At 45.3% G+C, this 13,681-nt stretch overlaps 1 protein-coding gene across 1 annotated transcript; it reads left to right on the top strand.

The window, feature by feature from the left end:
• Positions 1-1,097: 1,097 nt before the first annotated feature.
• Positions 1,098-9,837, top strand: LEPROT (leptin receptor overlapping transcript). Its single transcript, XM_050963680.1, has 4 exons — positions 1,098-1,219; positions 4,805-4,880; positions 5,794-5,980; positions 7,206-9,837. The coding sequence occupies exons 1-4, from the start codon at positions 1,204-1,206 to the stop codon at positions 7,320-7,322; spliced, it is 396 nt and encodes a 131-aa protein (XP_050819637.1). The 5' UTR covers positions 1,098-1,203; the 3' UTR covers positions 7,323-9,837.
• The last annotated feature ends 3,844 nt before the right edge of the window (positions 9,838-13,681 follow it).

Raw genomic sequence — 13,681 nt, 5'->3', positions numbered from 1 at the left:
ACCACACAATTGGCAAACTTCATTTAATGGGCCCATGTCAGTGACTATGACTTTCAGCAAGAGTGATCTAATTAAGTAATAAATTGTAGTGCACTTGGATAATCTTGATGCTGGTTTTCTGTAGGAGACAAATTAATAAATTTGGTGCTCATGTTTTAATTAGGTGGCAACCCCTGATCCGGATTTGTGGTACCTCAGGTTCATACCATCAGGGGGCTGTAGACCACAACTTTATTATTAAATTCAAACCAGCTGACTTCTGGAGGACTGTTTCCTTAGATGAGCCAAGGCAGGGGCAACACTACAAGAAGGCTTCTAGAAAAATAACTTTTTCTTGAGGCTCTTTTCAGGTGAGAATTGCAGACTTTGTCTACCTGCTTTTCCTGCAAGATTCTAACAGGGCTGATGGGGGAAGAAGCAGGATTAGGGGAGTAAATAGAAGCAAAACCTGATCGCTCAGTGGTTTGAGCCTTGGCTTGCTAAACCCAGGGTTGTGAGTTCAATCTTTGAGGGGCCAGTTGGGGATTGGTCCTGCTTTGAGCAAGGGGTTGGAGTAGGTGACCTCCTGAGGTCCCCTCCAGCCCTGACATTCTATGTAGCAGCAGCAATAGTTACTCAGGCTGCTCAAAACTCTTCTCTGTCCAATGCTTGTTACACTGAAACACGTGGGAGGAAAAAGTCTCTCTGGGACAGGTTCCTCCTCCTGGGAGTGGGAGGAAAGCAGCCTGCCAGCGCCATGTCCCACGCTGGAGTCCGCCAGCCCAATCCACGCGAGCGCTTTAAGGCGCAAGCCGCCGGCCCCCAACGCCGCTCGCAAGGAAACACCCCGGGCCTCGCCGCCCTCCCGCTGCGGCTGGCTCTGGCGGGTTTCAGGGGCTCGCTGGGGAGGAGATTTGCGGGGGTTCGGCTGCAAACAGCCCCGGTTGTGTCAGTGCGAACCGAGGGTCGGTTCACGGGGGGAGGCCACAAGCGCGGCTCCACCCGCTGCCGGGGCGGGGATAGACACGGGCTGCCCCCGGAGCGGGGGTGCCGCCCCGCTGGCCCTTTAACGGCCCCGCCCCCTGTGGCCATGTGGGCTGGGCCGGGGCGGAGCTAAGGGGGGAGGTGTCTACGTGAGCGGAAGCCGGAAGTGTCTGCAGGCCGCAGATCCGCTCGCCGCCCCGAAAAGCGGAGCTCGCGCCCCGTTCTCTGCTCCCCGCGACCATGGCGGGGGTGAAAGGTACCGAGCGGCGCCGGCCGGGGCCTGCCCCAGAGACCGTCACCCAGTGTCCCGGGGAACTCCCCAGTGTCCCCAGCCTCGGCACCCCCCCGACTGTCCCCCCCAGCCTCGGCACCTCCTGACTCCCCCCTCCGAGCCTCGTCACCCCCCCGACTGTCCCCCCCCCCCGAGCCTCGGCACCTCCTGACTCCCCCCTCCGAGCCTCGTCACCCCCCCGACTGTCCCCCCCCCCGAGCCTCGGCACCTCCTGACTCCCCCGTCCGAGCCTCGGCACCCGCCGACTGTCCCCCCCCGAGCCTCGGCACCTCCTGACTCTCCCGTCCGAGCCTCAGCACCCCCCTGACTGTCCCCCCCCGAGCCTCGGCACCTCCTGACCCCCCCGTCCGAGCCTCGGCACCCCCCCGATTGTCCCCCCCAGCCTCGGCACCTCCTGACTCTCCCGTCCGAGCCTCAGCACCCCCCTGACTGTCCCCCCCCGAGCGTCGGCACCTCCTGACCCCCCCGTCCGAGCCTCGGCACCCCCCCGATTGTCCCCCCCAGCCTCGGCACCTCCTGACTCCCCCGTCCGAGCCTCGGCACCCCCCGACTGTCCCCCCCCGAGCGTCGGCACCTCCTGACCCCCCCGTCCGAGCCTCGGCACCCCCCCGATTGTCCCCCCTCCGAGCCTCGTCACCTCCTGACTCCCCCCTCCGAGCCTCGGCACCCCCCCTGACTGTCCCCCCCCGAGCCTCGGCACCTCCTGACTCCCCCGTCCGAGCCTCGGCACCCCCCCGATTGTCCCCCCCAGCCTCGGCACCGTCCCTGACTCCCCCTCCGAGCCTCGGCACCCCCCCGACTGCTCCCCCCCCGAGCCTCGGCACCTCCTGACTCCCCCCTCCGAGCCTCGTCCCCCCCCGAGCCTCGTCACCTCCTGACTCCCCCCTCCGAGCCTCTTTACCCCCCCGACTGCTCCCCCCCCAGCCTCGTCACCTCCTGACTCCCCCCTCCGGGCCTCTTCACCCCCTCGATTGTCCCCTCCCCCGAGCCTCGTCACCTCCTGACTCCCCTCTCCGAGACTCATCACCCCCCCGACTGCCCCCCCACCACGATACTTCCCCCAGCCTCGGCACCCCCCGATTTCCCTCTCCGAGCCTCGTCACCCCCCGGACCTCGGCACCCCCCTGACAGCCTCCACGCCACAATACTCGTCAGAGCCTCGTCACCCCCCGATTTCCACCCCGACTCCTCCCCGAGCCTCCTCTCCCGATTGCCCCCCCCCAGCCTCGTGACTCCCCTGACTTCCTCCCGAGTCTCGTCACCCCCTGACTCCCCCCTCCGAGCTTCATCACCCCCCAGTTGTCCCCCACCACGATATTTCCCGCCTCTGAGTCTCATCACCCCGACCCCCCCATTCCCCCCGAGCCTCTTCACTCCCTCATTCCCCTCCGCCACGATACTCTCCCGAGCCTCGTCACCCCCCCGACTCCCCTCTCTGAGTCTCGTCACCCCCCCGAGCCTCGTCACTCTCCCATTTCACCCTCGCCACTATACTCTCCCGAGCCTTGTCGCCCCTGTCTCCCCCCTTCGAGCCTTGTCACCCCCCCATTGCCCCGCGAACCTTATCACTCCACTCCCCCTTTTCACTCCTGCCACAATACTCTCCCGAGTCTCATCACCCCCTGACTTCCCCCCTCTGAGCTTCATCACCCCCCAATTGTCCCCCCACCATGATATTCCCCGTCTCTGAGCCTCGTCACCCCCTGACCTCCCCATTGCCCCTGAGCCTCATCACTCCCCCTTTTCACCCCTGCCATGATATTCACCTAAACCTCATCACCCCCCCGACTCCCCCTCCGAGCATCCTCACCCTCCTGACTTCATTTCGTGAGCCTCATCAACCCGATTGCCCATCCCAGCCATGATACTCTCCCGAGCCTTATCACCCCCCGATTCTTCTTCTCTGATCCTCGTCACCCCCCGATTCTTCCCCTCCAAGCCTCGTCACTCCCGATTCCTGGCCACGATACTCTCCCAAGTTTCATTACTTACGATTCCCTCCCCCCGAGCCTCATCACCCCCCCGATTCCCAAACATCCTACTCTCCTGAGTCTGGACAGCCCGATACCCTCATCTCCAAGCCTCATCACACCTCCCCCCACTGATTCCTCCTCTTTGAGCCACTCCAAACCTGGACACTCAGATTCCCCCTCCAGCATCCTAACCCCATTAGTCCCCCTTTACCCCCACAGCCACGGTACCCTCCCGAACCTGGACTAGGGTTGCCAAGCCTCCAGGATTGTCCTGGAGTCTCCAGGAATTCATCCAACCAGAGGTGGCAACCCTACCTTGAACACCCTGATTCTCCCCTCGCCCTGTGAGCCTGGACACTTCGATTCCTCCTCCTGAGCCTCATCACTTCCTGATTGCCCCCTCCCCTCCCGCTACAATACCTTCCTGAGCCTGGACACCCTGATTGCCCACCCCGTTTCCCTACTATGAGGCTCATCACCCCTCGATTCCCTCCCTGCCCAGTCATTATACCCTCCTGAGCCTTGTCACTCTTGATTCCCCCCACCCTGAGTCTGGAAACTCCGATTCCTCCTTTGGAGCCACGACATCACAGAGTTCCTGTTCCCTCCTCCCCGAGCCTCATTGCCTCTCCCTCGCTGGGTCACCCTCCCCCAGTTCCTCCTCACCTCACTCTCCCCCTTACCTGACATCCCCAATTCTCCCATTCCTTCTGTCCTGGACACCCATCCCTCATTTCTCCCCACTGTCTCTCCTCGCCTCTGAGTCTGGACACCCCCAGTTCTCCCTTGTAGCCCCCTTGCACACCTCTGATTCTTCCCCATCCTCCCTGTCCCCAAATCTGGTCCCCTTCAGTTCTCTGGATCCTGTTTCTCATTTTGCCCCTGGAGTAGCTCCCCAGGGCTTCCATCCTTCAGCAGGTATTCCCTGAAGTGGCTGACATCTGTAAAAGTTGTGAATAGTTTTGAAAGGCTTGAGGTGATGTTACAAAAGGCCATATCCTCAAAGATCAGGATCTGATGATACTTTGGCCTTGTTTGGCTTGGGGGTAATGAGAGAGACTTGCTGGTTTCATTTTTTGCTTTCCATGCACTCTTAGGGTGCTACAGTGTGGATTGCAAACACTGTAGGGAACAGTTTAAAGTCAAATAAAAGCCTTATTTGTGTTATGGTGTGTCTTGATTTCGCAATGTATAAAAATGCTATTATTAGATTTTTATGAAACTTTAAAAAGAGTAAAAATCCCCTAACTTCTATTTTGAAGCATCGATAAGTTGTTGCTATGGTCATTCAAGGAAGAATATGGTATCGAGCAGAAAAGGTGAAGAATAAAAATCAAATTAATGAGGAATGTACCTGTCTGCTACAATGATCATTAGTAACCAAATCACACAATGAATTGAAATAATGAATCACTTTGTATTGCAGCTGCTGGTTCAAGTCAAGGGCAATTTTTACTGACTCTTAGGAGAAAATTTTGCTGTGGCAGTGTCAGGATGACTTCCTTTTAAAGTTATAATAATTATTGTTTTGTTTTGAGTTTTCAGCATAACAATCCATTTCTTTGCTCTTTTACAGCCCTTGTTGGTTTATCCTTCAGTGGAGCCATTGGTCTAACGTTTCTTATGTTGGGATGTGCCCTAGAATATTATGGGTAAGAAATAATTCAGTTCAAAAATAAAAATTGACTTTGTTCTAATTTTGTTCTTGATTTGCCCATATCAATACACACATGCAGTCTAATTGTATGTTGGTCCCGTATAATTTGCAGTATGCACATTTAGCTACTGTTTTACTAGCTAAAAGATAAGTTCAGTAGTAGTTAACTAAGAATTGTGGACTCTGATTGGATGGCTTTGTAACCCATTTAGCTTTGCATTTACGATTATTCATATTAATCCTACTATCCTAGAACCCCACTGTAATGTCCAGAACCAACACTTGGTAATGGGGCTCTAGTTATTATAAATACACTATTTTCATTGATGTTTAACTCCTGTGAAAACTGGACTAAAATCATTGTGTACTGAATCTCGGTTGGGTAGAACTATGGTATTGTTTAATGAGTCAGTAGTTTTAACTTTGTAGAAGTATTTTTGCAGTAGATTTCTCTAGTATTGATTTGATTTTAATCTATATTTTACTGATTTTATTAAAATAGTAATACCGAATTAATGGAGTAGAGGTGAATTTATCTGATATAAAAAAATACAAATGATATTTAAATTTCACTAATTCTAAACAACAACCAGATGGTTTATTTTTTAAAAAGTATATAAAAATAACTGTAAAATTCACTGAGTTTTAAGATTAACTATTAGATATACACTTTTCCAATAGTGACTGAAGGGCAAAAACATTAAACATGCTTACATATCAATTGTTTTCTGATCAATAAAGGCTAAAAAATAGATTTTTTAGTTCAAAGATTGGTCCTGATCTTACAAAGATGCATACTTAATTTTGTGCATGTGAAAATCCCTTTGAAATCTATAAAGTTGTCTCTCTGATTTGATTTCAGTGTGAAAAGTAACTTTGTTTTCTCTTTGGGGCTTTTTCTCCCACAGCGTGTACTGGCCCCTGTTTGTCTTGATATTTTATGTCCTTTGTCCCATTCCTCACTTCATTGCAAAAAGAGTGAGCGATGACACTGATGCAGCTAGCAGTGCCTGCAGGGAACTGGCATATTTCTTCACAACTGGAATTGTTGTTTCTGCCTTTGGATTGCCTATAATCCTTGCACGTGTTGAAGCGGTACGTTCTGCTGACTCTTTCTTATTATAAGAAACTTACTACTGTTGCACATTTGTTGACAGTTTTTATGTCCCTGCCTAGCTTGTATTGTTGCTCTTCTCAGCTCAAATCTTGGAGTCATTTCTGTTCACAAACTTTGTTTTCATCCCTTATGATCCTTAACTAGTCTACCTGCTCCCATGTCCAGAATTCTTGATAGTGGCTCTTCTGAAATCTGTATCTATGCCTGTTCCTTTCCTGTCTTGGGTATTACAGCTCTCTTATTTTGGTCTTCTAAAACTTCTGTTTACTGCAGTTTAGGGCATCCAAAATTATGTGAAATAAAATGGAATTCTTGCTTAAAGAAATAGGACCATATGTCCAAAAACTACCTTCCTGGTTTTCAAAACATTCCACAGACTTGCTCTACCCTACCTTTTATTCACCTACTAACTCCATTCCTCTCTGCCCCATCCCTGAGCTGCTCCTCTGTGGGATGGATTCAGTCTGACACTGGTTCTTTGCCATGTCTGTGGAACTCTTTCCTCCCTGCTGCTAAACTACTGAAACACTTATTTTCTTAATATCACTTTAGAGACTTCCTCTTTTACTTAGGCTTTTGTACACTTCATTCTAATGTATTTTGTAATGCTCTGTATGAAGGACACTCTATAGAAACAAATTGTTTTATCAATTGTAGGTTTTTGACAGTAGGCAAAACCAGAAATGCCCACAAGAGGGTACTCTAATCCCTAGCAACATCTCCTAAGAGCAAAATATTTTTAAGGCTGGGGCATGGGATTATTTGGCTACAAAAAACTATTGCTGTTTATTTTTGCAAATTATTGTTCATTGTTATTCCTTGCCTTGATTTTATGGAATATCTTCCAATCTGTAATGCATAGAAACTAGGAGAAAGCATTGAGCTTGAAAGAATTTTCTGTATCCTTTATTATTCTTTTTGTCAAGAGGATTCTGCTTTAAGATAATTATTTAGTTCTGAAAGATAGTGTATTGAAGAAGACTGTCTAATGAAGGGAGAATTTATAAGTATAATACTCATTACTTCAGTGGTTGCTAATTGAATGCTTGAACTGAATCAATTGTATGTTGGTCTTTTCCCCTATGCTTTTAGCACCCATGTGTAATATTTCATTTAGCTTATCTAATGCATGAAAGTAACACAGATCTGTACACATCATGTAAACCAACTAAGGATTTTTTTTATTCTCATCTTGTATTTCAGATCAAGTGGGGAGCCTGTGGTCTTGTGCTAGCTGGCAATGCAGTCATTTTTCTTACCATTTTAGGCTTTTTTCTTGTATTTGGTAGAGGAGATGACTTTAGCTGGGAGCAGTGGTAGGACTTCACTATGATGTTGGTGATATGCAGCATATATGTTTATATACTGTATATATGTATGTGTGTATGTTGGAATGTTTGTACCTGCACATGTAGCCTTATGCTATTCGAACATGATATGCGTTTTTACACTTGTATGTCAGCCAAATTAAGGGGAAAGAGCCTTCTGACAGCTTTTTAAATAGGTACAGAATAAGCTGAAATCACAATAGCTAAATCTGTCCTTAAATCTTTGTTTACACAGTGTGCACTATTTTATTGACTTTTAGTTTTTAATTCTGATATAATACCATTGGTATGTATGTTGGGAGTCAGTAACATAGCTGACATTTTTACAGCATAATCAAAATGGGCCTATATACTGACTGTACAGTTTAGTCTCCTGGTTTCGCTAACTTGATTAATTTCTGTTTTGTGGCTAGGATGGAACAAACATTTGCCTTTGTTTTCAAATAATTGTAATTTTCAGTAGTTTGTTCTCTCAGTTTAAAAAAAACAAACCCCATTGAATACCCATAATAGCTGCTACCAAGTATCTTTTTTCCAATCCACGATAAAGGGAGAGTGAGAAGTATTGGATGTTCTAGGAGGCTGTGTTCTAATTTCTCTGCATTCTCAGGCTCACCTTTGTATTAATGGCCCATGGTGCACTACCAGAACCACATCTGGTCTTGGATCTCAATACTACAGGTAAAGGGAAAGTAGATTCAACAAACATCCTCCCCTACACTCATAGTCAGCATTCAACAAATAAAAAAGGAAAATATTCTGTTTTCATCCCACTCTAGTTGTAACTGTGGGTGTATGTTGGGGGTAATTGGATAATAACTCCATTTTTATGTCTTACCATGTTATAAACTGACATTACTTCTTACCGTATATACTCGTTCATAAACCAAATTTTTTTTTAGTTAAAAAGGGAAGCACCAGAGATGGGTGTTGGCTTATGAACAGGTACAGAGAAGGAGAGGTGGGACACAGCCCCTCCCCCCAACAGAGGGAGCAAGGAGAGGCAGCAGAGCCAGAAGGGAAGAGGCGGAGGCTGGCGTGCTCTCTCCCCAACCTCCAAAGCAGCTGCAGCTTCGGGGCTGGCAGGCTGCAGCCATGCCGCTTCGCCCTGCCCCCCAGAGCAGTCTGTGGCTGTGCCACCCGGCCCAGCCCGCTGGAACATGCTGTGGCCACGCCGTCTGGTCTGGCCCACCGGAGCAGGCTGCGGCTGCACTGCCCAGCCTGCCGGAGCAGCTCCAGCCAGGCCAGACACATCTTCCTCTGGCCCTCCCCAGATAAGGTGGAAAGGGATGGGATGGGATGGGGAGAGTGTGGGGGTCCCGGGCTAGGGGTGGGGTCATATGGAGGGTGGTCACAGGGGTTACTCCCCTGACCCCCAGCTTCTCCCCCACAAAATTTTTTCCCACCAGTTGCTGTCCCAGCCCATCAGGGTAAGCAGCTGGCACACCGGACATTTTCTTTACTTAGGTTTACCTCCGTGCCTGCAGATGCTTGAGGTAAACAAACCATCTCCGCAGCTTATCTTGATGGCCCGGGAGTCAAAGTTTGCTGACCCCTGAATTACAGAGTCGGCTTATGAACGAGTTAAATTTTCCATTTTTACTTATCCATCTTGGGGGGCTGAGGGTTGGCGGGGGGTGGCTTATAAACGAACTGGCTTATGATCGAGTATATACGGTATGTATAGTTTCCACTCTAAAGAAATATTTCAAACTGCTATCAAAGTTTATAATCAGAATGCATTGAACACCTCTGTTGTGTTGTGAGTCAAATGCCTGAATCATAAAGAAGCGAAATGTTCTCGTTAGACATCTTTAATACAGCAGATACTTCAGGACTCAGTGTTGCCTCAGTTCTTGTCAGTTTTTTAAAAATACTTTTACTCAAACCCTTACTTTCAACTCTGTAAGAAAAAATGGTAATATTCAAACAGTACAATATATTTTTAATGTCATTATTCTAATAAACATTCATATAATTACACTATTATTATATTAGCACATTTTACTACTATGAGATAGTGAATCCTTCGGATTGTGAAGGAAGCATTTAATTTTGTAGAGGTTTATTCTGGCGCGACCTTAACTTTAGAGGCATATTGTAATACATTTCAGTACATCTGAAAAGGAGCAAGGAACCAGTAACTCTAATTTATTTTGTCACAGAAAAATGGGTGCATCAAATTATGACATTTGCAATTAGAAAAAACTGAATATTTAGATTGGGTAGATATTTTAACCACTGGTTTGGTGGAATAGCAATTCGAGAAGGAACAATTTTCATGCTTGCGTATTTTCAGCTTATTCATTCATAACTGAATGTTTCCAGCCTGTGATGATGTGGAGAATAAAATACCATGAATAAATATGTAACAGCCATGAAGAGAACTGATGTGATGCCATCTCCCCTAACCTAGAAAAATATCTGCACAAGCATTTGATGTCCAAAGTAACTTTTCACAATTGATATCCTGTGGATTTCCACACAAATAAAGGCTTGAAAAGTAATTACTGTTCTGTCAGTACTCTGAGACTGTGGACTTTGGTTTATCCTTATCAGTGGAAAAAAATGTAAACTGAAAATATTTTTGAAACACAAATAATGCAACGTACTCAAATTTCACTTTGCTAATAGGAATATGTTGCTTGTCATATATTTCACATAGGTATAGTTTTAAATTTGTTTAGACACAAAACAGTTATTTTATCTTCCAAGTTGAGACTGCATTATATTGATGTGATGTAAGTTTCCACAGCACTGAAGATTTGCTATTTGCTGCATTTTCAGACTGAAGGATCTAAAACACAATTTTTCTTGTTAGTTTTTCTGGTCTTTTTAAGATCATTGTGAGGCTTCACTGTAGGATATTTAACAGAAGAGTACAATGTCAAACATCAGCAAACATTCTTGTGTTTTTTGTTCATGACTTTCACAATCAGGGCCACTATCCTTATGGGTACAATTTGTTGCACCATGCTAATTTTAGTGTAGAATGTTATAATTGTAAACTATTACTCAGGGAAATTACGTGCTCAAATTATGAGTTGAGCGGTTTGAGGAAAATTCACTTTTGGTTTATCTATTTTGCCTGGATTTTGAAGAAGTAATTTTTTGTATCACAGTGAAAGTAATTTTTCACTCCACCATTTAGTTGAGTGAAAAATAAGAAAAGGATAGTTTAAAGTACAAATGGTGTCGGATTCTGCAGATAACTAAGCTTGTGGGTTGTCCCGTTAAATTTAATGGAACTAATGTGAGTAAATGATTGGTCCCTCGTGGTCTAAATGAATGTTTCATATTTCACTCTTTGGACTTGATACACAGAAATGAAAAGGATGCACTAAACACATTTCAAGTTACCACTCCCGAGTTTTAAGGTGGTGGTGGTTTTTTTCTTTTCTCAAAAAGAGGGGTTTGTTGTATGGGCAGTAACGAGACATTAACTGTCAATATCCCCTTCTTAATCAGCATCAGAAACAATCTTTTAAAAAGAATGGGAGGAACAGAAAACAAGGTCCTACTGAGGCTGCTGTAATGCTTTGAAGACTTTTTGTGTTGCACCTAGATGCCATTGGGTGGGTTCATTACAAATCAGTAGATAGCTGTTGGGTGGAGACAGTAAAAAAATTTTTTTCTAAAAAATTGCTACATACGCTAATTCTCACTGGCAGTTTCCATGCAATTATCATCATAGTTTTTCCTTTTTAAAAAGCAGTTGAAATAATGATTAAAGACAGAAAAGAGTTTAAATCTCAGAATTCTCTTCTGGGCTCCTTAAATCTAAATTTGCTTGAATTAATCTTTAGTTAAATTATCAGAAGAAGGAAGAACTAGCCTTCAGTGTATTTGTCAAGAGCTGGGCCTATTCACAAGAGTCTGGTGCACTGACAGCCACTACTAGACATAAGAGCATCCATTTATTGCAGTCTCCTTATAATGTTTTTTCTTATATGCTAGTGAACATATATCCAAAGTGCCTTAGCCTCAAGATTTATTGTAGGTTTGAGAAGGCATGGACATAAAAACACTAATCGGATTGAAAAACGACCACCACATAATATATATCTTTACTGTTGACTAATAGCCTTTTCTGTATTTCAAACTACAGTACAACTTTTGTAACGTTTGTCAAATATATCTTTTCCATAATTGCCAGGTTACTGAAATCATTAATCCATTTGTAAATTAAAGCATTCTCAACTTTTTTCAAGTTGTCTAATAAAACTGCCTAAATGTAGATGACGCTCAAGTTGTCCTGTGTCTGTCTTTTGTTGGTTGTGTTTTGAATTTTTTTATTTAAATTCTCTGCCTTTTTATTCCATCTAATGAAGAGAGAGACTAAGAAATAAAAGCATAATTAACGTTCTAGAGGAACGATAATGAGCTGCCGAGATGATGAGTGCTGATGGGATCAAAGCATGGTGAAACAAGTTTCAAAGACCGTATTCTAATTCAGATAGGAACAGTTGCCATTATCTAGTAAAGGTTCCTGCCTAGATTAGAATATGCGTTTGGAACAGTGTTCTGCCATGCTTGCATTCTGTTGGCACTTGCCACCAAAACTCTCTTAAGAACACTGTTCCACTGCACTGGAGTTTAAACCACGTTCTAGCATGCTTATTAAACCTGGTGAAAATGTGGTGGAGGTAGGCCCTCCTGGAAATTAGTCTTCCCTTTAGCGCTTATCACTAATATAAATTGAGTGCTTTGTAGAAATTTTCCCCCACATTCTTTTCCTATTGCTCTAGCACAGGAACAGCTGCATGAGTGGTAGCAAGAATGCTGACTGAGCGCTTGTGTTTTTGCCACTGTATCCGCTAACCCTGCTCTCAACAGCTGTGCAACTAGCTTGCTTTATGCAGTTTTGAGCACTGACTTAACTTTCCTCTGCCTCGGTTTCTTCATCCATAAAATGGTAACAATATGGAGCTGGGGAGTTCAGAGGCCTAATTTATTTTTTTATAGGCCACTTTGTACTCCTAGACTAATTGTCTCCACACTTTATGGGACTCTCAAAGGATATATCCAGTTCATTATTTAATTCACTAGTGAGTAAGCAATGTGCCTGGGTATATGTTAATACTGAGAGAACATCTGTTTCCCATTAAATGGAAGCTAGTTCCAGACATTCTTTCAGTAGGTTAGTCCATGTTGGTGCTCAACTTCATAACTGCCACTCAAAGCTTGTATGGAGAACATTTCACAAGAGGACTCCCCTCCCTTACAGATATTGAACATAAGAATGGTTATATTGGGTCAGATCAGTGGTCCATTTAGCCTGGAATCCTGTCTTCCGACAGTGGCTGGTACTAAATGCTTCAGAAGGAATGAACGGAAAAGGGCAATTATTGAGTGATCCATCCCCTATTGTCCAGTCACAGCTTCTGGCAGTCAGAGGTTTAGGGACACCTAGAGCATGGGCTGCATTCTTGTCCATCTTGGGCAATAACCACTGATAGATAAATTCATGAAGGAAAAGTCTATTTTTGTAAAATCTAATTATGCTTTTGGCCTTCACAACATTGGCAATGAGTTCTATAGTTGACTGTTGTGTGAACTATGTGAACTTTTGTTTGTTTAAACCTGCTGCCTATTAATTTCATTGGGTTCTTGTGTTACATGAAGGGGTAGATAACACTTCCTTATTCACTTTCTCCACCCTGTTCATGATTTTATAGATCTCTATCATATCCCCCCTTTGTTGCCTCTTTTCAAAGATGAAAAGTCACAGTCTTCTTAATCTCTCCTCAGATGGAAGCTGTTCTATACCTCTAATCATTTTTGTTGCCATTCTCTGTACTTCTCCCAATTCTAATATTTTTTTCTATTTTGAGATGGGACAACCAGACCTACATGCAGTATTCAAGGTGTGGGCGTACCACAAATTGAGATAATGGCATATTTCTGACTAATTCTTTTCTATAGCAACAGGAACAGTGTTCAAGTATGATCCCTGATTAACATGAAAGGAACAATGTCATCTCCGATTCATCTGCCCCCAGTTCTACAGTGGGGAGTAGAGAAAAGACCGGATGGATCAGGATTGAGAAAGAGGCTAGGGAGCCTTTCATCTTAGTAGGCAGTGGTTCCTCTCTGGGTAAGGTTGGTGAGGCTTTGAAAGGGGATTCAAGCCTTGGACTGCAAGGTTTTAGTTCAAATCCAGAGTCTGGTAGGTAAGGACTAAAAGTATTTGTCAGGTGTTCAGGGGGCATTGTGTGAAACAAGTTGCTGTGGCCTGACAGTTCCCTACATACAAAAATCTTGCTTCACAGAGCTCCCATGAAAGTTAGCACTCAGTCGCATCCTTGTTGGCAACCTTAGCAGAATGGCCAAGGACTGAATGGACCATGG

This window comes from Gopherus flavomarginatus, chromosome 7 (assembly GCF_025201925.1).
Source record: "Gopherus flavomarginatus isolate rGopFla2 chromosome 7, rGopFla2.mat.asm, whole genome shotgun sequence".
Lineage (NCBI taxonomy): Eukaryota > Metazoa > Chordata > Testudines > Testudinidae > Gopherus > Gopherus flavomarginatus.
Note: the sequence above shows the minus strand (reverse complement) of the source record. Positions and strands in the feature narration are given on the sequence as shown.

What these genes read in the sequence shown, in the direction of transcription:
- LEPROT (XM_050963680.1), top strand. An exon ending in TGTGCCCTAGAATATTATGG is followed by an intron (nt 4,881 to 5,793) that starts GTAAGAAATAAT and finishes TTTCTCCCACAG; the next exon opens with CGTGTACTGGCCCCTGTTTG. An exon ending in TCCTTGCACGTGTTGAAGCG is followed by an intron (nt 5,981 to 7,205) that starts GTACGTTCTGCT and finishes CTTGTATTTCAG; the next exon opens with ATCAAGTGGGGAGCCTGTGG.